At 50.3% G+C, this 25,342-nt stretch overlaps 1 protein-coding gene across 5 annotated transcripts in view; it reads right to left on the reverse strand.

Moving 5' to 3' along the window:
* The window catches only part of SNX19 (sorting nexin 19), a 53,162-nt gene extending 29,600 nt beyond the window's left edge, over positions 1–23,562 (reverse strand). For 3 of the 5 annotated variants that reach the window (XR_012155902.1, XM_073320768.2, XM_073320769.2), the window contains exons 1-8: positions 21,234–23,562; positions 20,179–20,317; positions 18,470–18,570; positions 17,772–17,891; positions 15,300–15,430; positions 11,544–11,640; positions 10,555–10,705; positions 6,425–6,554 (exon numbers count right to left, since the gene is read on the reverse strand). Coding sequence is in view for 4 of the 5 variants with exons in the window: in XM_073320768.2 (XP_073176869.1) it covers positions 6,425–6,554; positions 10,555–10,705; positions 11,544–11,640; positions 15,300–15,430; positions 17,772–17,891; positions 18,470–18,570; positions 20,179–20,317; positions 21,234–22,889 (2,525 nt within the window). In the remaining variant the exon portion in view is untranslated. Of the gene's footprint in view, positions 1–6,424; positions 6,555–10,554; positions 10,706–11,543; positions 11,641–15,299; positions 15,431–17,771; positions 17,892–18,469; positions 18,571–20,066; positions 20,135–20,155; positions 20,318–21,233 lie in introns of those variants that run through there. The other 2 variants (XM_073320771.2, XM_073320770.2) reach the window with 2 other exon arrangements.
* Positions 23,563–25,342: the final 1,780 nt, after the last annotated feature.

Genomic DNA, 25,342 nt, shown 5'->3' on the forward strand with positions numbered 1-25,342 from the left:
CATATGTCCGCGCTTCCCTTATATACACACACGCGCTTCCGAGCCTCAGCACGGCAGCCCCGCTCGGGTTACCAGGCACAGACGGCCAGGATGTGATGAAATGCAATCTCTTTATCTTTGGATTAGAAGGTTGTGTAAAATGTGCCCCTCTCTTGTTATGTTCAGGAAAGGGTGGGGAATGACTTACTAGAACAGCTTATTGCTTAAAAAACAGTGCTAGGGATAGAAGGCAGTGGGGAATGTCCAGATCTGGATTCAGAGTTCTCCCAAAACTGTGGGTGTTTAGATTCAGAGTCTTGGAACATAAGAATGGCCAGACTGGGTCAGACAAATGGTCTATCTAGCCCAGCATCCTGTCTCCAACAGTAGCCAGAACCAGAGCTTCAGGGAGAGTGTGCAGAACAGGGCAACTATGGAGAGATTGACCCCCCTTCCCCTCCCAGCTTCTGGCAGTCAGAGGTCTAGGCTTGCCTTGAGAATGGAGTTGCATCTGTCCAGATTTGGCCTCATCTCTAGATTCCCCACCTCACCCAGAGTCATCTACTTGGAAGTAGACATGCTCTGCAAGAGAGAATGAGCACTTCTCTCGCTCAGGCTGAAATGAGCAAGCCCCCAGAGAGGGGAAATCAGAGCAAAAAAACCACAGATGGTTAAAATGATCACAGCATCAGGAGCACTTGCGGACAACAGACACCCTGTGGTATCATCAAGAGAGACCCCAGGAAGCCCACCGACCCGATACAAAGAGTTGCAGTGGTGGCTGGCGAGGAACTGAGCAGGTTGACCAAGGAACCAGCCACGGGACACAAGACACAGAACAACCAGCGAGTACTGACTTATTGACCCAGTCATTGGGGCTTCCTGATACCTTTGCTACTGGCAATGGGACATAGCTCATGGGCCGTCAGAATTCAGGCAGTCTTGGCTCCATTAGAACCTACCGTAGGTGGCTACCAGCTTCCTGGATTCTCTAGCTTCATCAGCAAGGTTTCAGGGTATTGCTCTAGGGTTTCTGCTCCCTCCACCTGCAGCCCTTTTTGCCATCGCAGTAACACACAGAGACAGTCTGCACACTACAGGTACAATCAGCACATGATCCCTACATGCTGGGAGCACAGGCCTGCTGCACCAATCATGTCCACCCCTTATATCCACGCTGCAGCCCTGTTTGTCCTGGACCACAGGCCTACAGCACCCTTTACTGGTCCTGCAGTACCCATGCTAGGAGCCCATTACTCCTGCATCCCAAACCTTCTGCTCTGACCACACATGCTTGTTGCACCCACGCTGGCAGCCCCTGCTGCACCCATTCTGTGTGATCTCTTGCACAGCCCCATGCCACACCTCTTTCACGCGAGCGCCAGGCTCTTGTTGCGGCTAATCTCCACGCATTTTATACTTGGGCCACCTTCACCCATTGACATGGAAGCCACAGAGAAACTTTCAGCCTCCCCTGATCATCACAGCACTGCGGAGCCTGGGAAACACAAGAGGCGATGCCAGCAAACTACACAGGCAGAGAACAGGGGCGTTTTTAGAGGCGAAGCAGAGACATTTTCATGAAGAGGAATCAGAGGGAGGTGAGGAGAGTCAGGCTGGCAGCCATTGGAGCTTACTCTCAGTGGCTGTTCTGTAGGACGTGAGATGGTGGGTCTCCAACATTCGTGACCACCAGCCAGTGTCCTGGGGCAGATGCCCCCAGCCCAGAACTGACCACTACTAGCACTGAGTGCCCCTCATTGAGGTCTAATCGTAAATGAACCAGGAAGTCCATTCAAGTGGCTCATTTGCAGGAACCACCATTGCCTCCACAAAGGGCTCGCGCCGGGTTAGGCCTTGTTGGTGGCCAGATCAGGCCAGGCCAAGCCAAGCTCCCACCTCGCCCTGGTCTTCAAAAGGTTCCACAAAAACCCGCCCCCCCCATCCTTTGCCTGTTTGAGTCATTCGTTTTAATCTTCTGTCACCCAAAGGTGGCTCCGTTCCTGGATGCCCCACGGAGCTGGCTCTCGAGCCCAGAGCCCATGGATGGGCACTTGGTTCTGAGAAACCCGAAGCAAGGCTCCCCCATCTCTTCTCCCACTGGCTAAAAACCTAAGATTTGGACCCTGAGAACGCCCCAGATCTAGTCTGTCTCACTGTGCCCGTCACCGTGGCATCGGGGTGCCTGTCCCTTTGACCCAGTGGCAACTGCTGCCAAAGGGGACAGCTTGAGGGCAGGATGAGGGGATGCAGCCACTGTGTGTTCCAACTGCCCGGCCTGTATTTATATTGCTGCACTGACTCACCCACTCAAAAAGGGACTTTGATTGTCTAAATGCTTCTAGCTCCTGCACCGATACCCCAGAAGCCAAGAATAGCCCCATCTCTGTTCCCCTTGGCAGACAGGCCCCTGGGCAGACTCTGAATTCACTCTGCTAGGAAGGACCACAGCCCCGTTTCCTTCCTTAGGACTAAGAGCATTTTTTGCTCACCCAAGGGAGGAAAGAGACAGTTTAATAAATGAGGGGCACGGATTTGGAGCAGGGCCGAGGGTTTGTTTACAGATGCAAGCTGAGCGAGCAGAGAGGACTGTACAAACTGGAATCTTTTCTTGGCTCGGGGTCATCTCAACTCCCGGCTGCCCCCCACCCCCACCTCGCTTCTCCCTGCGGCTCCAAAAAAGGACCACTCCATGTTACATAATTGGATGCGCCTGGCACCGCTGCAGACATGCAAGCATGTCCTCCCTTTTACTTAACAATACCTTTTTCGGTCATCCAGCTTTTCTCCTCCAGCCTCCTGTTGCCATGAAACTGACAATCAGGGGAGATTTATAGCCCCTGGCTCCAGCTACAACTATTCCAGCCATGGAGAGGAGGGAAGGAAGGGTGAGGTGGGATATTTCGGTGCGGGGAAGGAGAAGAATCGTTACTAGTTAGCAACAGCATCTGGCGGAAGACACTTGTTGTAATTTCAGGTGTAAGCTGGAGGATGCTATGGCAATTGGTGCTAGGGAACAGACCGAGAGAGAGAGGGAACCGGGGAGGAATGAGAAACCACTGCAAAGGATGGAAGAAATGTGTGTGTAAAGAGGGGGGCAAATTCATCCCTAGTGAAATTCCACTGATTTCAACACTATTGCACCAGGCAGGGGGATCGGCCCATTGCGTCCAGATCATTTAGCTGCATGGCTTCTGCAAAGGAGGAATTCTGGTACTTGCTGGAAAGAAGCTGGAATGCCCATGCGGGTATTTGAATCAAGACACCAGGAACATCTCGTGCTACAAGAGCTGCAAGAGGAGTGTACAGCAGTGGGAGGCAGTTCTGAAGCAGCAACACCTGCCAACACCCTCTCAAGTGCTAAGACCCCAATGGGGAATCTGGTGGAGCATGAAAGGAACCCTCTGGGGGCATCAGAAGCAGCACAACAGGCTGTACATCCGACTCTATATAAACCTTCATGCTTCAGGGCATAAACCAACTAATAGGGGTCAGGAAGGAAGATCCCTTCCCACATCAACAGGTTATTCCATAACTGCCTAGGAAAAGGTACTTGCACCTTCCTCTCGAGTAGCTGGTACTGGCCACTGTTGGAAACAGGATGTCAGACTAGATGGAGCATTGATCTGTTAAGACTATTCCTGCACTTGGTCTACACTAGCAAAGAAAGGGGCTACCAAGGATTAAATAGTTCATGCCACAGAATCAGCATCTGGCATCATCTCCTCCCTCTTAGGGCTACCCAGCAGCAGTCTGCACCAGAGTCAGGGTGCCAGGACTGAGGCTGTACTTAGGTTTGCCCCGTTCAATCAAGCTAGGGGTACAAGGATGGCGAAATGCCTCCAACCCGAGTCTGTGTAACGCAAAACTCCTGAATCATCGTTATTAGAGATCCAACCTGGGGCCTCTGGATCTTAAACTCTGAGCTTCTATGACCCGAGAGACAAGACCCATGTTGGTTAGCTGAAGTTCTATATGTGGACCAGCCACCATTAGAGGGGGACATAGTACCACACTGAGTGGGCATGGAGAGCACCTGTTCTTAGCACTCCTCTAATGAGGGTATGTCTACACTGAAATTGAGCGATGCAGCTTGTGTCTACATATCCACACTGACTTCACTATAGCGAACGTGGATAAACATAGCAGTGAAGATGCAACTGCACGGACATCAGTGCGGGTCAGGAACACCGGTACATACCCAGGCTTCTGGGCAGGCTTGTACAGCCCATGCCAGGGTCTGCACCATCACGTCTTCACCACTATTTAGAGCTGTGCTAGCTAGATGAGAGCTAATGCAGGTATACCTGGGCATATCACACCACCGCCCACAGGAGAGATGTACCCCGAGGCAAACACAGGCTGGTCTCAGCTCTGCGGCAGGTAGCAATGCCAAGAACACAGAGAAATGGAGATCTCCACCGTAGCTCTCTGTCATGGTCAGAGCCACCAAGCAACTTGCGCTCCTCCCGCAGAAACACCAGCGCTGACCTCCCAGAGCAGAACATCCACATTCCTTCTCTGACTCTACCCCAGCTCTCATCCCACACCGGAGCTGAACGGCACCGAGAGGCCATCGCTTGTGGTGCCCAGAACAGCGAAGGAGACAGAAGTCCGAGCAATTAATGGATAGCACCAGTATCCTGGTAACAGATCAGCTGACTTTGCAAACCCCCCACCCCGCCCCCGCCGCCTTCTGGGTTGCATCAAACATGGATTGGAAGTATAGGCCCCTTCTAGTTTTGAATCTGATCCAGACACAAAGTGCAGAGGGTGGGGGTTCAGATCTGTGGATTCTAACTCAACCCCCCCCTTCCTCACCCTACAATTCAAGGGTGCTGAGCACTGGACTGGAAGCTCTGCTTTAGTTCTATTTCCAGGGGAAACACTGCAGAATACTCTGATCTGGGCACGAAAGCAGGCCCCCTGGCACGAGGCAAACGCCCATGGAGACACTATGTTCGTCTGACCCCGAATCTCTAACACAGACTGCAGGGAGGGGCTGCATACCCCGCCTTTCTAATACAGCTCTGCTCGGGACATTTCCAGAGATCCCCAGTTTAGGCACGAGTCACAGAGCCAGTCAGGTGCTTAGCCTGTGAACGCTCCTCGGGTAGAAAACGGGCTGGCGGTGCAGGCTCCCTGGGTAACAGGGACGCAGCATAGTAGGAGGGGATAACGTGCAGTGCCAGGACCTGGTGCCTCCTGTGCTCACACACACAGGGATCAGGTTCCAGCTCATTTGCGCAGCTAGAAAAGCCTGCTGTGGAGAAGCTGTAGCATTTCCCCCCCCCCCCACTTCCCCCAAAAGAAGCCGACTTTCTAGTGGTTGCTAAAATCCTCAGCCTGAAAGGGCTTTGGCAAACTTCATCGGGGGCAGCTCCCCTGACACGGTCCTTGGAGAACATCTGTTGCATGAGAGGAAATGCTTCCAGGCTCTGAGCTTCGGCACTTTCGAAAAGCTTTGCCGTTTACCTTCGAAGACCAGATCCTCAGCTGGTGAAAATTAATGCAGCTGCGTTACCTGATTGACATCAGCTGAGGATTTGGCCGTAGGCATCCCCTCCTGGGAAAGGGGGATGGTACGAGAAGAGAGACTCCACATAACCAAGCTAATAGCCAAGCAAATGACCCCTCCTTTTCCCAGCTCACGCAGCAGGAGCCATGTTTTGAAGGACACAGGGCTGCAGGACATGCGGCAGGTCCAGCCAAGCGGTTACTGCTGCACAAGAAAAAGTGAGCACTCGCTCAATGCATGTGCCAGCCGAGGACAGGGCCCTGAGCCAGCCAGACTGGGGAAGGTTTGGCACATCCTGAACCTGCCATGCACACATGGCATCGCAGGAGGGAGGGTTACAAACACACCCTGCTCAGGGACAGTGCACACATTCCTTTCTGGAACATCAGACAAGGCATAGCTGTGACCTGCCCCTTACTGAGAGAGAGCTGGGTGTCAGTGGAGGCTGGGAGTCCTACTTCCCTGGGGTGCTGGGAGACTAAATTCATTAATGCTTGGGGAGATTATTAGCGACTATCCTCTACTAGTTTCTATCAGTTTCCACGATATGCATCTGATGAAGTGAGCTGTAGCTCACGAAAGCTTATGCTCTAATAAATTGGTTAGTCTCTAAGGTGCCACAAGTCCTCCTCATCCTCTACTAACGTAACTTTCCTCGTATTCCTACTGGGTTGGCCGCTGCTCTTACCAACCCAAATGGACCCATGACCCTTTGAGAGCACCCACTGGAGTGACAGGAAGCAGCCTTCACTGGACACACTGCCCTTCTCACCAAGGACAAAACCTCCCACTCCAAGAGCCTGGGACCTGATGCTATGGCTCAGTCCTTCCTGTCTCTAAAGGGAAACGGCCCAGGGCTGCATGTGCCAAGGGAGACCCGCTCAGCTCTCTTCTCCCTGGGGACGTGGAGCGCTGCAGAGATCTTACCTTTGGATCAGGGACCCGAAGAGCAGGTGCAGCACCTTCTGCATGTTCTCAGTGCAGAGCCACCTCCAGCGATCCACCATCAGCAGATGCAGCAGGTCCAGAGCCGTGTCTGCCAGGGGCGTCTCAGAACCTGCCGGGAGGTAGGGGGGCATGTGAGAAAGCCGGATCACACCCACGTCGCTTGCTGCATCAGAGTGAGACCATGGCTCTGCATTCACAGCAGGAACACTGCACTCCTGGGGCACAGACTCCCTTCCTTAAAGGCCCCGAACTACCACCTCTCTAGACTCCGGCACATGCAGAATGCTGCTCCTGGCCTAGGGACGTGCTACAGCACCCCCACTGCCTTCCGAAACGCCCTTCGGCCTCTCTCACCTCCAATCCAACACCAAACAGCTCCCTTCTCCCTCCCATATTCCTCATAATACAGAGCAGCCAAAGGAGACGCACATTAAACCAGATCCCCAGCTGCTGTCACTCGCTGCGAGCCCCGCTGACTTCACCCCCAGCTGCGGGTGTGAGGCCGGGGGTGTCGTTTACAATACATGGGTATAGCGTCTGGCACAATGGGGCCAGGACTTTAGGTGCCTCCGCAGCACAGCTAACTGATTAACTCCAAAGCCTTTCGGGGTGTGGGTTGTAGGAAAGGCCTGGTGACAAATAAAGCCACATCGTATTGTGCACATGGCCCATTCCTTAGTCATGCATTCCCATTCTGAGTGTGAGGAGGCGTGGGCAAAGTGGCTGTGCATTCCCAGTTCCTCCCCAGTGAGGAGAGTGGCAGAACATGAACGTATGCCAGGATTAAGGCTCCCAGTTGGTCCCCTCATCGCCCATCTCCGTACAGCCTCTAAGCGGACCCGGTGCTTTACAAATGCAGAGGAGACACAGACCCTGCAAAGAGCTTGCAAGCAGATTAAGACAAGATCAAAGGTGAGACAAGACATGGGGCAGAGAACTTGGGATGAGGAGAAAAGATTGCTTGGAGGGGTGGGTGCTGAAGGAGGGACTGGAAGGATCTCAGACTCGGAGACAGCCAAAAGGACAACAGAAGCATGAGGACGAGAATGGGAAAAGGAGGTGGAAGGAGAGGAAATGAGAACAAAGACGTAGGCGGGGGATACCATTGGGTGGGTACCAGTGGGGATTACAGGTAAGAGGTAGGAAGCAATAGGGGGAGTTCAGGGAGGGAAGCATGGTTGAAACAGGTGGGGAGAAAGCCAATTTCAGCAGATAGAGTTTGGACTCACTGGGTGTGGAGAAAAGGTGGGGGGAGGGGGCAGCTGGGCTTTTCCCAGGCATGCCCTTCACTGCTCCCAACTTGCAGTTTCCCAGGGGTTTGGCTTTCTGGTTAGCACCGCTGGGCTGCCATCTTGTGGCAGGCCCTGGACCCAGCACCGAGATGTGCAAACCATGTCCCAGCACAGAATGGAATGGTGCAAAAAACCAGCATGTCAGCAGTGATGTGCCGCTGTCAGACCTCGACAGGGTAACCGGCTCTGTTCCTCAGGGTCCTTGGACTCTCCAACAAAACCGTGCAAGCTTCAGATCTTAACTGCAGTTAGCCGGTCTAGAGAACTTTCGCACCTCTAGGTCTCCGGGCACACGACACAGGTGGGAGGCTTTACTTTCCCCATATTACAGGTGGCCAAACTGAAGCACAGGTTGCACGTGCTGACCTCACTGTCCCAGTCACGGACCCTCCATCCTCTCCTGAAGCTGGAGCACCTTTCAGAGTCCTCCTGCTTCTGCTTGTGCTCAAGTTACTGCCCGAAAGGAGAGCGGACAGGGTTTTTGCTTCCATTCCTTGCTGTCAGTGAGCTGGCCCCTTGCCCCCATCAGACTGGATGCTAATTGTTTGCACATGACCGTCTAGTAAGACGGGTAGCTCACATTTGGCCCCCAGTATCTCTGGTCCTTCTGAGAATCATTTCTTCTCATGCATTACATTCCTCTGGGGCTTGGATTTTCTTTAGAAGGGCCAAAGCAGGCTGTCACCACGCGCAAAAACCCAGGCAGCGCTACAGGACAGATAATCATGAATTAACCTTGTTTACTCCCTTCACGTCCATTCTCCCAACCCCAGGTCACTGTCTGGGCCAACCTTACTGTGCCCGCCTCTTCGGACAGGTCACTTACTCAACAGATATGGACTCTGGTTGTCCTTGGCAAGCCATTTCGCAGACATTCCCCTTCTCCTCCCAGACCATTCCGTCCCTTCGCTGCTTCCAGGTCTGGTGATGGTTCAGATAAGTCAGCATCATTTACGCAAGACTTCCATGAGAGTTCAGCTAAACACAACCCCTTCGCGTCTCACTTGTTCTGTACAGACCAGTGACCTCAGACCTGACAGCCCTGCAGCGTTATGTATTCACATTCATTAGAGGCAGGGCAGGTACCGCTACTTATGCGTAAGGATGCTCCACACTTCCTATTATGAGACCGTGTATGCAGTTGATTATAACTTAACCAGACTTTAACCATTGGGTCTGTAATCTTCCAGGCGGGGTGTCTGCCTCAAGTTGAATTATTTTGGAAAGTTTCAGCTTAAACAGTTCAGCCGCATCCAAGAACAGACTAAGGGAAAATACATTGTTTTGCCCATGTTAAAAATATTCTTACAACTGTTTTGTTGAAAAGTTCTACTGCCCCCGTGCTTGGAGCAGGGATTTGAAATTTGTCAGGGGTTGCTCTAGGGTCACAGATGTGCCTTTTGCTGTTCCCATTAAAGCCATCCAAATTTGGTCAAATTACAAACCTCTGAAAGACTGCGCATTATAACACATAAACGCAAGGGGGCTGAATGGCAGCTGCACGGGCAACCTTAATTCTGGCATTTCCTAACTTCTGAGTTCTTGACTTTGCAACTTTAATGTTCTTTTAATGGAGGGGTTTTTTAAATGCAATATTGACACTAAAATGTATTAAATGTCTCCCTCTCCTGGCTCTAGGAAATGCATCTCTATAGTAGCATTCACCAGAGGAGCTCCAAGCTCTCTATAAACATTTCTCACGTCGCAACAGTCCTGTAGGGTACAGAAGTGTATTTCCCTCCCTGGTTGCCTGGAAAACAGGGAATAAGGGCCACACAGGTGGAATAACTTGCCCAGGGTCCATCAGGGAAAAACCAAGCAAACGAGAGTCCAGACTCACACTCCCAAAGTAATAGACAACCCTGCTCTCTGCAAACTGCCTTTGTTACTTTCTCTTGGAGACATTCCGTCATGCAGAGAAGCAGCACATATCTGCCCAGGTGGGAATTTTCAAGGGTGAGGCCTCGTAAAGATTATTGTGGTGCTAATGTTGAGAGTCATTCAGATTTTTTATTACAGATGGGGTGTAAAAGAGACATAGACATACAAACAAGTGAGCCATTGGCTCCTGCACCGTACCTCCAACAGGTTATTTTAGAGAAAGGCAAATGGGGCAATGCTGGGCATGATGGGGGGACGGATTATTTCCTTCCAGCTGCTCGAGTCATCATCGTGCACCACAAAGCGTGAGACTGGATCACTCCCTTTCCGCATGTACAACTAGAAATATTATTGTGTGCAAGACTGTTCAGCCCCATTTCATGCCCTGCAATGGCTGTCTCTCTCCAGCTCCTGGGTAGCGAATTCCCCAAGCCCGTTCTATGCTGGGTGGAGCAGCGTTTGCTTTCGTTGGTTTGCAGCCTGTTGGCCACTAGCTATTAATTATTACTGGTATTACAGTGGTGCCTAGAGACCTCAGCCCGGGAGTGGGGCCCCATTGTGATGGGTGCTACACATGCTAAGAAACCCAAAGAGGTTACATCTAAGTAGCTTGGCGCGAGTGAGGAGTTTTGAGAGAACCCTTGCTCTCATGCCAGAGGACAGCATCAAAGAGATGACTGATCTACACACTCTGTAGCCACATGGCTCTGATTCTTCCCTTTGCTTCCAGCGACAATCCAGCACACCACTGCTTCCCAGCACGGCGCCAGAGAGGTCTAGTTGTTTCAGTCATTACTCAGAGTGCCCAAAGCGTGACAGGCAAGGAGACCCCAAAGGACCTGTGAGATAAGCAGACTAACGAAGATGGGAGAGGCATGTACCATACAAGCCAACTGATGAGGTGGGGTGGAGGGGCATTGGCAGGCAGGAGCTTACCAGGGTCATCCTTCTGGCGCACCGGCTGCTGCGGGACATGCGTGGGGCCTGTCCCCTCGGTTTCTGGGGCCTCGCTGGACATCGCCTCCAGCAACTTCTCCTGCTTCTGAATGAAGGACTCCATTCCGGCCAGGGACAAGGGGTCAGAGACCTGAGGAAGCAGCCATGTGTCAGGGCCACAGCACTGGGAAGCAGGTGGCCATAGCTGGCAACCCACCCCATCCAACTGCTCTGCATCATACGAACAGCTAGCCACTGCCCTGAAGCCATAGCCTCTCCCGGCTTCCACCCTGTGCAGCCCCGCTGAATCCAGTGGCTCCTGTCAGGGCACACTATGGCCTGTCCATTAGCACTGCAAGCATAAAAATTAGGTCACAGGAAGTCACTGTTGCTCCTATTTATTTTCTATTTCAACCCTCAACACTTAGTTCCTGCTGCTGGGCTCCAGGACCATTCCCCAGAGATGCACTGGCATGGCATTCTTGTCCTGCAACACCCTTTGTTATTCCAGCCCTAAATGCCCAACTCGCTTGCCCTCATCTCCAACAACCCTCCTACCCCGACCAGCTCTGCCCGTTTATTATTTGGACTGCGATAGTGCCCAGAGGCCAGGGCCCTGTTGTGCTAAGCGCTGCACAAAGATACAACAAAGAGATGGTTCCTGCCACCAAGGCCTTTCCTCACCTGCAGCCCTGGTATCCCCAAGAGCTCTGTGAATGCTCTTCCTGCTTGGTTGGCAAGAATCCTGCTAGGCACTGGGCCCCTCTTTAACTAACCGTGCAAACAGCTTCATGGTGGCTCAGACTACTAAACTCGTTGCACTGGTGACCATCTCCAACAGCAGCAAGCAGTGAATACGCTGCATGGGGTCCCCACTGCACCACATCCTTTCTACCCCTGGATTTTTCCAGTTCAGCCCTCAAACAGTCTCCCAAAGACCCATGGTCCTGGCCATCTGACCAGCATCCTCGTGCAGGACCCGCACTTACAGTGCTGGCCTCCCTCAGGCCGTACAGGATCCTCTCATGTGCTTCGGCCACGCTCAGCACCGGAGCGATTTTACTGGACGGGAACCTCAGCCTGGGCCTGGGGAAGAGAGACAGAGCGGAGTTTAATGCCTTGTCCTTCATCTGAGGGGAGGAGTTGCTAAAACTTCAGCTAAGAACACAGAAAGCCACCCTGCTGTGAAAGGAAACCAGCTCTGATCTGTCCTGTAACCAAGGCCAGATTAAGGGGCAGATGACCACCTGGGGTGCCAAGGCTGGGGGGAGGGGGGGTACCGGGCTTGGGGTGCTGTTTTTGTTGTTCGTGACAAAAGGGAAAGTAGAACGTCTGACGTGACACGTTTCAGACATTCCGCAGGCAGATTTATTTTTCACTAGCCTCCTAGAACATTCTGGACCTTGGTAGAATCTCGTGGAACCTTCCAGACTTTCTGAGAACTATATTTTCCTTGAACCTTCTAGAATGTTGCCAGCCAGGCCCTCGCTGGGTAGGACGTTGCAAGTCAGTCAGTGAGGTGCAAGACCGAAGTGAAGTGAGAGCCCAGGTGCGGTACTGTGAACCTTGTTCACATGGCTGACAACGTTCTGGGAAATGTCGTTCTCAGAAAGTCTGGAAGGTTCCACGAGACTCTACCAAGGTCCAGAACATTCTAGGAGGTTAGTGAAAAATGAATGAATTACAAACACAATAAAAAAATAAGTTATTCAAAGGCTTAACAAATGGGGGAGAGAGGGGTGCCAAAGACACTCCTCGCCTGGGGTGCCATTTGGTCTCGGGCCGGCCCTGCCTGTAACCCCCAGTGGCCCTAGGCAGACCACCCGGTAGGTATAATTGCCAAAGGTCCTATGCAATTCTGTAATGTATAGCAGCAAGGGATACATAGCGTGAATGGCCCTGTACACGCTGCTATAAGCCCTGCCAAAGAAGCGCTGGTATCATGCTATAACAGGGGAATCCTGCAAAGCAAGTCTCCATAAGGGCTTACAGACCACATGGGTATCCAGAATACACACTCCGGGTGCCTGCAACGCAGTCATGGTCTAGTGGTTGACAGCAGCAGCCAGGGCTTCTGGGTTCTATTCCCAGCAATTCCATTAACTTATGTTCAACATTAGGCAACTTGCTTCCCTTCTCTGTGCCTCAGTTTCCCCATGTCAAGTGTTTGGGAGAGGGGGTGCCATAGATATTGATGTAGGAGCTCAGTTTCTGAGGCTGAAATTTCTGACCCAGAACAGGGAGATTTCAGGGTGAGCACAGTATGCAGGAGTCAGTGATAGCCATGGACCCTGCAAGCACTACGCTGCCTCGTTCACCTCCCGAGGAGACTGCAGCCCTGGCTGGTGCTTTGGGCCCGGGGCAGCACTTACAGGATGTTGCAACAGTGACACTGCAGCTCTGGGTACCATATATATATATACACACACACACACACGTATAGACCCACATCTTATGCACTGGCTACCATATGGCCTAGGGTTCACTTAATCCTGCCTTAGCACGGGGGGCATGGACTAGATGACCTGTTAAGGTCCCTTCCAGCCTTATATCACTATGATTCTATATACATACATGTATATACACCCACTTCTTAGACACTGGTTACCATTTTTCTAAAGTCAGATTTAAAATAATAATAAAAAAAACCCAGCATGCCTATTCAAGGCTTTGGGTGCCCAACAAACCATCATGACTTGGATAACGGAGTGGAGATGATGCTTATAAAAGGTGTGTATGACACCAAGCTGGCAGGGGTTACAAGAGGTCAGGATTAGAATTCAAAATGACCTTAGCAAATTGGAGAATTGCTCTGAATTCAACAAGATGAAATTCAATAAAGACAAGTGCAAAGTTTTACACTTAGGAAGGAAGAAAAATCAAATGTAAAACTACAAAATGAGGCATATCAGGCTAGGCAGTAGTAGTGCTGAAAAGGATTTAGGGGTTCTGGTGGATCATGAACTGAATATAAGCCAACAAAGTGATGCAGCTGGAAAAAAAGATGAATATAATTTTGGGGTGTGTTGTATGTAAGACACTGGAGGTAATTGTCCCTTTCTACGTGGCACTCTTGAGGCTCCAGCAGGAGTACTGTGTAAAATTGTGGGCACCACAATTTAGGAAAGAAGTGGACAAATTGGAAAGAGTCCAGAGAAGAGCAACACAAATGATAAAAGGTTTAGAAAACCTGACCTATGAGGAAAGTTAAAAGAACTGGGCATGTTTTAGTCTTGAGAAAAGAAGCTTGAGGGGGGACCTGATAACAAGCTTCCAGTGTGTTAAGGGCTGTTATAAAGCGGATGGTGATCAATTGTTCTCCATGTCCTCTGAAGGCAAGACAAGAAATATGGACTTAATCTGCCGCAAGGGAGATTTAGGTTAGATATTAGGAAAAACTGTCTAACTATAAGGGTAGTCAAACTCTGGAATAGACTTCCAAGGGAGGTTGCTAGTCTAGGGTTAACTTGGTCCTGCCACAGCAGGGTGCTGGACTTGATGATTTCTCGAGGTCCCTTCCAGCCCTAGATTTCTATGATTAACAATACAATAAATAGAATGAAATTCCTGCCGTATATATCCATGTGCATTGCTCTTCTCTTATATATTGTCCAACACACACAAACAGGCCCTCCTATACCAGTCAATTTCTTTCTTTTTTAAATAGCAATTTCTATTCAGTGAGCGGTGGTCACTTATACACGAGCATATATGGTAACATAACACATGTTCATAAAACCTTTTGCTATCAAACGCCCTAAGCAGGATTGTGTAACCCAGCTATTAAATGTGCAGACATGGAGAGGTCTGAAGGATCTGGAAGGGCCGTTCGCTTTTTGGATCAATTAAAAAGTCTGTTTATTGCTAAGGAATGTTCTTTCCAGCCAAGATTGCCCCAAAGCTGATTAAAAAAACCCACAAACTGCTCAGAGCAGCCTGTTGAAGCAAAACATCCCTTTTCAGGAAAATACATATGTATACACACACATGGATTCCAGCCAAGTTGACCAGAGGCTTCTGTTGACTTTAGCAACAGCAGATAGTAAACACTTATGTAGCAAAGTACATGCAGTATCCTCAGCCTATGCCACAGGATAAACTCTCCAGCATTCACTGGCCATACCATAGGCCACCACAAAAAGCTTGTGGAACTTTTGGAAAGGGCAGTGGGGGTTAACCCCCAAGTCTGGACCAAATCAAAACTCAGGTATTAAAATTACATTCTTCCTCCCCCAAACTCCCTTGCAGTTTCAGTTGGATTTGGGATTGTGTCCTAAAGTATTGTGGATGGTTGCCACAATTGCTGTTTAAACATCAGCTGCGCTCCACCCCACAGGAGGCTGCAGTTCACTGGTACAGCTCAGGCGTTAGTTTAAAAGTTATAACGCAATCCTTCAATAACATAAGCATGTCCTCCAATGCACTGCACCTCCAACAGCACTAAATACAATGTTTCAGTGCGGACCCCATGGGAAGAGTGCCAGTCATCAGCCAGCACCAATTCCTGGAATATCTGAGTGTTCCCTTTGGGATCTCCCCCTCACATACTGACCCAAGTCGACTCTGCTTAATTTGTAAAACATAATGGAGTCACAGCACAAGGTAGGACTGATGCATATTACTCACCATTTCAAAGCACCCAATATCAAGCCTGGTATTTGCTGCTGCCTTGAAGTACTAATTATCCTACGTTCAACCCACTGATACTGTCAACATGCTGGGCATAACCTGAAAAGAGTCCTTACTTATTAGCCTTCTTCCCATCTGTCTGGGATTTCCCATCCACCTCTGCCTCGCTGAGCTCTTCCGTTGGGCTCTGAGGTTCCGACCTGGGGAATGCCGTCTTCAAAGTGTCCACAATGGCATTGAGCACAATCTGCCGGGGGTGGGAAAAGCAAGGGGGTTAGCTCCATGAGGAAGGAAAATGCCACGTTCCAGAAAGAGGAGTCCTCTGGCTTCCAACTCAGCCAGGACAGGCCCAGCCTGTAACTGCCTATCGACCACTATTGAGGAGGAGGAGGAACGTGTTAGGGCCATAACAGCCTTCACTTTGGGATTAAAAGAGCTCAGTGCTACACACAGAAATGTCATCCATGCTCCTTTAGGGCCAGCTCCTGCTGCCAGCAGAGTCAACGGGAAGCCCGTGGGACAAGGCATGGGCCCATAATGCAGTCACTGCATGTCTTCCCCTTACCAGGTTGCTATTGGGAGCAAAGGGATAGCCAAGATGCCCAGAGAAATGGACAAGAACTGATGGGCAGCTCAAACCTCCACTTAGCTTGAGTCTGTCCTTCACGTCTCTGCTCCCGTGGCTGACAGGCGCTCCCCTTTAGGCCAGGCCTACACTGCAATCATGAGTGGGCGATCACAGCTTGTGGAGACAGACTCAAAGCTAGGGTTGATCTAGCTAGCTGGAATAACAACAGCAGTGAAGCCGTAGCAAGCATATACCCAGGGTGCTGGGCGGGCTTGTACAGTCCGTGCTGCTGCTCACAATCATTATTTGAGCTTGCTAAATCAAAGCAAACTTAAGGATGTCTACATGCGCTGCATTCACCCCTCTGCCTGCAGGCTAGAGATACCCGGAGAGGCACAGGGCCTCTCCAGGTAACATTTTAGACAGAGGCCTGTTGAACCTTCTGAACTGCACATATGCTCGTGAAGGACACTTCTTAAAGTAACCCTACTGGGGCTGCCGAGGGTTCAGCGGAGCGGCAGGCACTGAAATTGTTCCATCTGTGGATAGAGCCCTCGCTTGCGGTGTTTGGGGCACGGGCACAGCCACTGCTCTGGCAAGATTCCATCTGGGAGAGGCATGTGCTAGGATTTTAATGCAACAGCAAGAGGAAGAGACACTGATTTCACTTAGATTTTGTTTACGGGCGCCAGGGGCACCACGAGAGGAAGTGTTGGCCAGCATATCGAATGTGTTTAAATTAGACTGTAATATCCTCAATGCAGGGACCTTGTCTGAACCATTTTCCCAAGGGCAGGACAGCCTGAATTGTGTGAACATCACAGGGGACAGAGTAAATTTGGAAAATTGAGACTTTGGATAAATCAAGGGAACGTTCAGTGTGACTGTAGGAGAGGGAGGAAGGGCAGGACCCTGTTTTGGGGGAACTATAAAAAGCATCACTCTCATTCATTCAGAGCCAAATACAATGCACATCCAGCCAAGCTTCAACCCAAGTGGTTTTAACAAGCAGTCGTGCACCCAGGTGCCCAAGCAGAGAGCGATCTGTAAAGGACAGGTTTGAAAACTTTCTATTGCTCTCATTAAATAGAAAAACCAAACTGCCCATTAACAATCAGGAATTGGCCAACTGATGTAATACGGAGAATTAGGATATAAGGGGCATGAGGTCAGACTGAGTGGCAAGCCTTCGCATCCCCATTTTACAAGTGGAGAAACTGAGGCACAGAGATGTTAAGTGCTCAAGGTCACACAGCAAGTTAGTGACAGAGAGGGGAAGAAAACCCATGAGTACCAATCCCCAGTTCTAACTACTAGACTATGCATCTTTATCTAATTATGAAAATATCTGTGCAGCAAGTTTACCACCCAGGAGATTTGTTCAGAGAGCTCACAATCCAGGAGGAGATCCGGTGAAGAGTACCCAAAGGTGCACCAGGCACATTAGGGTCCGGAAGGATCCCATAAGAGTTAGTACCTTTCCGAGTTTCCAACACTTGAGCTCATCAACTGAGCTGGGTACTTGCAAGATGGGGTGGGAAAGGTAATCATTGAAATGAATGAACTATCCCTTTGTCTCCTCTTCTTTCCCCTTCTGTTACCTACAGCATCTTATGCTTTTGATGGGAAGGGTAGCAATTTGGGTCACAGATGCCATTCGCACAAAACAAGCAAGGGTGGTCTTATGGTTAAAGCAAGGGGCTGTGACTCAGTGACTCAGACTCCCAAGGCAAGTCATTCGATATTTCTATGCCTTGGTTTCCCCCAGCTATGACAGGGGGATTATAATACTTCATTCCTCCACTTCTGTGGCCATGTAGATTGTAAGCTCTTTGGAGCAGGGAATGTCTAAGTAGGTGTATGTACAGTACACCAGAGCTCAGCTGGGGCCTCTAGATGCTAGTAAATAATAACAGGCAGACAAAAGCCTAGAAGGAGAAAGTATTTTAATGCGTTAGGATGAGAGTGTTCACACAAATGGAGCTCAGCAGATGGCGGCTACACAGGGGCATGAAGGTACCTTGTCTATTCTGGAGACCACAAAGGGTTTCTTGACAAACGCGATCCTGGCGTCTGTGTTCAGGGCGAGGAACTCCTGCACCTGCTCACTATTGGCAATCTCGGGAATGCTGCACAGTTGCTGCAAAGGAAAACACAGAGTTGGATTCTCATCTCCCTACCCTACTCATAAAAACCAGAGACAGAGGAGTCCTGGTAAACCCCGTTGTCCACCTCTCCTCGTGATCAGGACCAGATTGTCTTTTATGCTATAGTCCCCAGATGTTCCAAGAGACTGGACTTCTACCACTCCCAGGGAAAATGCTCCACACCCCAACAGGGTATTTGTTGAGATATCCACCCCTGAATTTCTTCCCTCCTCCATAAAATGCAACAGGGCAAAGTCATGCATTGCATGGATTATTTAGAATCAGTAGGGGGAAAAAGCAGGCCCAAGGCTTCTCTTGTTGCCTCCATCCCCCACCCCCAAAAAATTAGAGGCCATTTCTGAACATTTGACTTGCACAAGTGGTCACATACACAAGTGGCAAAGCCAGGATAAAAGCCCAGGAAGCCTGGCTCCCAGTCCCTTGCTCTAACCAGTCCATCACTACTCTGCTCTGTCCATTCACGCAGAAGAAACCTGCACAACCAGATCACACGCATAAGGAAGAGGCTGCTGAGTCTGTTTAATGATAGGGACCTGAGAGAACATCTCACCTTCAAGAACGATTCCAGGAGACTTTTTCTGGCTTCCACCTTGTCACTATCCATGTTTCCGAATGGAAGATCAGGGAAAAGTTTCTTTGGACCTTTGACATCTTCAAAATAAAACACACGCGTAAGTAAAAATAAGACACATCAGTACTGTTAATAAAGGGTTGAATCCTGACTCGTGGTGAGGAGTAACTTACTACACCCATAGGCCAATGGCAGAGTAAGTTAATGCTCTGCATGAACTAGGGTGAAAGGACCTGGCCTCAAATATATACAGAGTTTTCATCCCAACTCTTTTAAGACACAGGACTCTGTAATGCCAAAGGACTGGAGGCGTTGGTTAAGAGATAATAGACAACCTGAGAGAACTTGAATGCATGGCAGTAGCACTGGTTGAAACACTGAGTGGAACAGTTTTCCACTGGCAAATGAAGTTTCATCAAAATCAAAACTTTCTGTGGAAACATGTCAATTTTGGGTAAATTTTCAAAGGAAAAAAGCATTGAAAGTAATCATTTTGACTGTCTCATTTCATTTCATTGTTTTGATGTTTTGAATATTAATTTTATTTTATTATATTATACATGCATTATGTATTATATATATAAATGTTATTATCTGTAATAAGTTATATTACAATGTTTCAACAATATCCAAACAATGGACTTTCTAGGGTGCAGGAGATTTCAAAACCGAGACTTTTCATTCCAAAATCAGAATGAAAATAATTCTCAAAACCAGAGGGTCCTATGGTATGGAAATTCTGTTGTCTGACCAGCTCTCCACTGCTTAGTCAAGGGCCCCCCATTACGTTAGGAAAGGGACATCCCAACCTGGGCTGTAGCAACAGTTATGTTAAGACCTTAGGAGGAATCTATCAGCCAACCCTGCTCTGCACCTTGATGTGCACCAGTTACCAGACATGGACACTCCTTGAATTGCTTGTGGTTTGAGTCCCCCGGCAGTGATTTGGATTAGGGAAGCCACGAGCTACACTCAGTTGAGCCATATTTGGTGCTTGCCCTGCATGTTGGTCACCTCTGCCATAGACCAGTGGCCTGACCATCAGAGGTGTGGAGCGACCCCGGCTCTCCCTGAACTTCCCGGGAGCTGTACGTGCTCAGCACCTATCTTCACATCTTGTATTGACAGACATTTGAAGAATACCTCAGACTTGAAACCAGTCACCATCTGGCCTGGCCTACATGGGTAGGGCTTGCCCCTGGAACCTATAGTGATGCTCCTTGAAGCACCCACCCATCAGCAATCAGGATGGGGTGACCAGCTCCCGCCCAGCACTCTGAGAGCCCCCTCACGTCCTGGGGGAGCTAGCCCAGGGTTGTTGGCTGGACCACACCCCTCTCCACCACTGTGCGTCACAGTGCACAGCAGGAAGGGGATGGACTGGGCAGCGCTGCAGAGGCTCCTACAGCAGGGAGAATGGCTGATTGCATTGGGGGAAGGGGGGGCAGGATATATCCCATTGTGGCCAGAAGGGGGCACTTGGGAACTCAGATGAAGTTCAGAGAGAGGCAGGGGGAATACCGAGGTCATCCTACCCTCCTGCTAACCCACCGTGTGCTGGCCTATGGACGCTCACCAGGGGCACCCATTATATTTAGCCAAGCAGTGCCATGCAGGGGTGGCAAGGAGGGGCAGGGAGATTGGGAAGGCTGCTAGGGCTTTTACAGCGAGCCAGCTTGAGTGCTGACTTTTAACGAATTTCCGCAGCTCAGGTTTCTCCTCCAGCCTGGTCTGCAGGTTCAGGAACTCGCGGTAGCGCCGGTTCACGGTGTGGTAGGCCACCTGCTGGAGGCTGTTGGCGTTCTCACTCTCCAGTGCTGTCTCATACTGGGGAGGAAGAGGGCAGACCATTAGTCAGTCATTAACCTGTGGAGACCAGACACACCTCAGGGACAAAGATCCTTCCGTGGGCCAGGGGATGGGACCCAGGAATCCCCACTCTCAATCTCTCACTCTAACCACCGGGCCCACACCAGGGTGGATAAAAATGGAGGATTTTTTTCTTTTAATAATTTAAACAGGATTTGATTTTGTTATTTAAAATTAGAATACCTTTTTGTTTTTAAAAATAAACCTATTTCAAATGGAATCTGAATTTAATACAAAATAGGTTAAGGCCTAAACTTATTATAATCTCTTAAAACATTTGAACAAATAATGAATATGCTGAATCCATGAACCCCGATCAAAACCTTTGAATTAAAGGCTTCTTTTCTATAAAAAGAAAGAATCAGGGGGAAAACATCTACTTTGTGAGGTCAAGCTTGACAAATATGGCACAATAGTGGTAAATAAGCAATATATTATTCACCATTTTCTTCTATACTAAAAAAAATGTACAATTAATAACAGACTGAAAATATTAAGCTATATAGTTGCTTAAATAAATATAGCTAGTTACAGTGTACCTTCCTAGGTACCAAATCTCATGTAAAGGCTCTATTTAGTTGTAAATCAACATGTTTTTATGATTATATCAGCCAAGGAGAATACATCTTTCTTTAGAAAAGAACTGAAGTACAAATGGAAAAGTTGACTGAAATTGAGGATTTCAAATCGAGGCTTTCCAGTTGGTCATTGAAATCACAGATTTAAATCAACCTGCCCTGCTATGGGCAAAGCTCCCAGAGGAGGGGGCAATGAGCTTTGCCTAAAACAGCTTGTGGATCCTCTCTTCCGGAGCATTAGCGTTCCTGCATGCCCACCCCACAACAAGAACAGAGGAGAGGAGTGACTGTATCACCTTGACCGTGTAGAGTGTGTAGGGATGGAAACCGGTCCCGCTGTGCTCCCGGGCAGTGATGGTTCCAGTTATCCGCAGGTTCTGGATGACGACTGGGCTGTCAGGGCTACTGAGTGGCTCAAAGCTGAAGGTATGGGAGGAGTAGAGTGGGAGAGGCGGCTGACTGGGGTCCAGGGGACTCTTTGCTGGGTTCTCCAGAAAGGACGGTCGCCTCGAGAAAGGCTTCTCTGGATCGGCCAGCAGGACGGTGACAGATGCCAAGCTTTCCTCCTTCTCCACTGTGGGGTCGATTTGTATGTCGGGGCACTGGCCCAACACAGAGGGGAGGACGCTCGTTTCAGAGCTAGAGGCAGTGCTCTCCTCCAGGTACCCATCCTTGGCACCCACACCGTCCTCTTGGTCCAGGCCGTCCGGCCCCTCCAGCCCCGCAAAGGAATCCTGGAACGTGTCGGTGAGGAATTCCTCTGTGGACAAGAGCACCACAGAATCCGAGTCCTTGCCGAGGTCAGACATAGGGGATTCCAGCTCTGAGTCCTCACACAGGAAGAGGGAGCCCAGAGTATCTGGCTGGGGGTAGCGCACGGGTGTGCTCCCTGCTTTCCTACCATCAACATCAGCACCAGGCTCCCCACTCGACAGGTCCTTCCCCTCTTCCCCCTCTTGAGGGTTGCACTCCAGACTGTCCACCACATCGTAACTGGGGAGCTCCGAAGGCCTTGGAGATGGTGCCACAACTTTCAGTGGCAAAGAATTCGGCACTGCGGGCTGGCAGGGGGCGGCGGCCAAAAGAGGCTCCTCCCCCTTTCCCCTTCTCCTTTCCCCTTTGCTGCCCATCTTGGAGAAAATCCCAATTAGTAACAGGTTGATCCAGTCAGGATCAGACATCTTCTTGATCATAGGCAGAAGAACATTGCAGGTGACCAGCTCCACCACCACGAAGCGCCCAGTCCTAGTTTCCAGGTGAGGCTTGGGCACCAGCACCCGGAGCAACACGTCCACAATGCTCCGAGCGTAGTTCACTTCCATGGCTGGGCTCTGGACGGCTGGGTGCGGGGCAGAAAGCTCACCGTACGCTCGCCAGAGCTGGTGTGCCAGCTGAGCCGGTCCCACCGGGCTCCTTGCAGCCTCCGTGCTCTCCCTTGCTTTCATGTAGCTTTGCAGGTGGCAGCCACAAAGCAAGAGAATCTTATGGGTCAAGGCTTGCTTGTCCACCAGTGCCATCCTCCTTTTGAGCTCTAGGGCCAGGCCTGTCATGGCCTTCCTCACCTCGTCCTCGAAGCCCTGCTCGCTGCTAACTGTCCGGTACCACGAGGACACAAAGTCCCGGATGATCTTCTGGATCATGCGGTCAATCTCCTCGTCCAGCTGCCTCTCCGCCTCGGGGCTCTGTGGGCAGCTCTCCAGCAGGACGAACCGTTCCAAGTGGAGCCGGGTGCAGGTGCTGATGATGGCCTGGGAACCCAGCCATCCCCCCAACACCGCCAGCAAGCCGGAGAGGAGGCAAAGCAGCCAGATGTTAACCAGCAAGTGGACGACTAATAACCAGGCTAACAGGGCCCCCAAAACCATCAGCTTCCTGTTCCCTACCAGCTCGCTCAGTCCGCTGCCGAGGCTAGCGCAGGGCTCCTGTGTCTTTAGCATCCTCTGGTTTTCCATTGAAAGAACCGGGGAGCTTGGTGCTGGGCTTGCAAGTCTGAAAGCAGATTTCCCCGGCCCAGGTTGATCAGCCCTTTGTAAATATCACATCCAACCAGCTGGGACACAGGAAAGGCAAATGCAAACCACTCTCCACTGACTGCCAAACCCTAGCACCCAGACAGCCCCGCAGAGCCACTGATTGCAAGCGAGGAGGCTCTTTGCAAAGGCACCTTTGCCTCTCCCTTTATCACAGCCCCAGGTAAGAACAAACCAGCCAGGCCAACCAGCCCCCTTTAAAACCACCAGCTCTTGGGGCAACAAAGTGTTGCTTTAAAAACTACGACTGGGTGAAAAGCTTCCTGCTTTTCAGATCACAGGGGCAAAGTGACCCTAGCGCCCCCCCCATCTGCACCCCAACTTTCCCTATAACCCCCCTGCCAAGCCAGTGGGCTTTCAAATCCTGCTGCCACCCACAGGGCCTTAACTGGGTGCTTGCTGGAATACGTCACGGGTTTGTCTGAGTGCTGCATTGCCAGGCATTGCTGGTGCTTGGCTCCTTTGCTCTCTCCCAGCTCTGCTTGGCATCTGTGGCTGGGTCAGCAGCTGCTCCCCTGCCTGCTGCCGGCCCCTCTCCTGCCAGGAAATGGACCTGGGGCTGGTGGCTCACGGCTGTTGTCTGAGAGCTGCCGGATCTGCCTCTGCCAAGGAGATGCCAGCAAAAGGGGAAAGGGAAAGGCCCAAAGCAGCAGGGAGAGGCTTTTCTCAGTGCCATCTAGTGAAAGGGAAGCAGAAGCACAGAAAATACTGCTCCAATTCAAAACACGGTCTCTGCTCATGCAGCCACTAACACATCGTGGGGACTTGGGGTGGCTTTTACTAGCAAATAATAATCAACAGTGCTACATCTGGGGCAGCCAAAGGAAAGACACAAGCCCACGTGGTGTAAAAATCCCACAAAGTAGCTAGAGCAGTACCTGGCCACACACCCCACAAGCACCCCTTGTTTCAATTCCCATTCCCCGACCCCATCTCTGTCAAACCAAGCCCACATGCAAGCCAGAAACCCATTCCAATGGTTTCAATTTACAGCCTGAAGTGCATCAGTGAATTACGCCTCGCCTCAGTGCGCCCTGCTGGCAGGGTCTGTATCATCGCTCTTGTTTTACAGATGGGGAAACTGCGGCACAGAGATGGTGAAGTGATGTCCCATAGAGAGTCAGTAATAGAACCCAGGTGTTCCCTAGCTCACAGTCCCTTATTCTAAACATGAGATTGCTCTCTTTCTGCGATTTTATACCATCACGGAGGAGGCTGGTGCTCATGAGAACTTGCATCCTGGATCAGCAAGGCAGGAATGAGATGTTAGAAATGCAGTGTTACGAAAGCATCCCGCTAAAATTACCTAACCTCATACCCATCATGGCTGACCCAGTTAATTACAGTGAAACCTAACTGACATGGAGATGAGTGAATGGGATTTCCCGATCTGGACATCCCCCAGCTTTAGGAAAGCTCATAACTGGAAGCAGATCTGGTCTCTGTGATCGGTTTGAATTGGAGCATCAGATCCAAACACCTCTGAGCTTTGGGAAATTCAGATTTGGATCCACGTGAGGTCCAAGCTTTACAGTGACCCCAACTCTAGTATTAAACAACCAAGCTTCATTAGCAGTTATCATTTTTAGGTATCACTTGTTAAGTGCTCAAAGACTGAGAAAATACACAAATAGACCATCTCTACCTGACAGCGCCTGCCTCTAACTTGGTCATGTGGTTAAAGATACTAGGCTGCAACTCAGGAGATCTACCTGTCTTAGGGCCTGACTTCACATGGAGTTATTCCTGATTTACTCCATGTGTGGACACTCTTACTCCAGAATAAGAATGTCTTGTTCCTGTTTAGCTTAATCCTTTCCACTTTTTCTGGCATAAGAGATCCACACATGGAGTTAATCAGGAACAACTCGATGTGCATTTAGGTTCTTACACAGCCTTAGGTACTTATATCGCCCCCATTACTGTGGCACAGAGAGACTAAGGTCCAGATCCTTGAACGTATTTAGGTGCTTAACTCTCATTTCTTTTGGACCTGGTATTTAGGAGCCTAAGTATCTTTGAGGATCTGGGCCTAGGTGACTTGCCCAAGGTCACACAGAAAGTCTGTAGCAGAGCAGATAATTAAACCAAGGTCTCCTGAGTTTAGCACTCTAACCACTACCCCATCCTTCCTCTGGGTTTGGTGCCTCCCTCTCCCACAGGCTCCCTGTCTGGGTGTGTCTGCACTGTAGATGGGAGTAAGTCTCCCAATCTGGGATGGATACACCAGTGCTAGCAGGGCTCCAGAGAGCTAACAGCAGTGGGGCTGTTCCTGCTTGGGTTCTCAAGCCAAGGGGGTCAGGCCTTTAATAAAGCAGGTCCTAGAGCAGGGTCACAGCTTTCCCTAGCAAGTGTGGGGGTTCCCAACCTTCTCT

This window comes from Lepidochelys kempii, chromosome 22 (genome assembly GCF_965140285.1).
Source record: "Lepidochelys kempii isolate rLepKem1 chromosome 22, rLepKem1.hap1, whole genome shotgun sequence".
Classification (NCBI taxonomy): Eukaryota; Metazoa; Chordata; order Testudines; family Cheloniidae; genus Lepidochelys; species Lepidochelys kempii.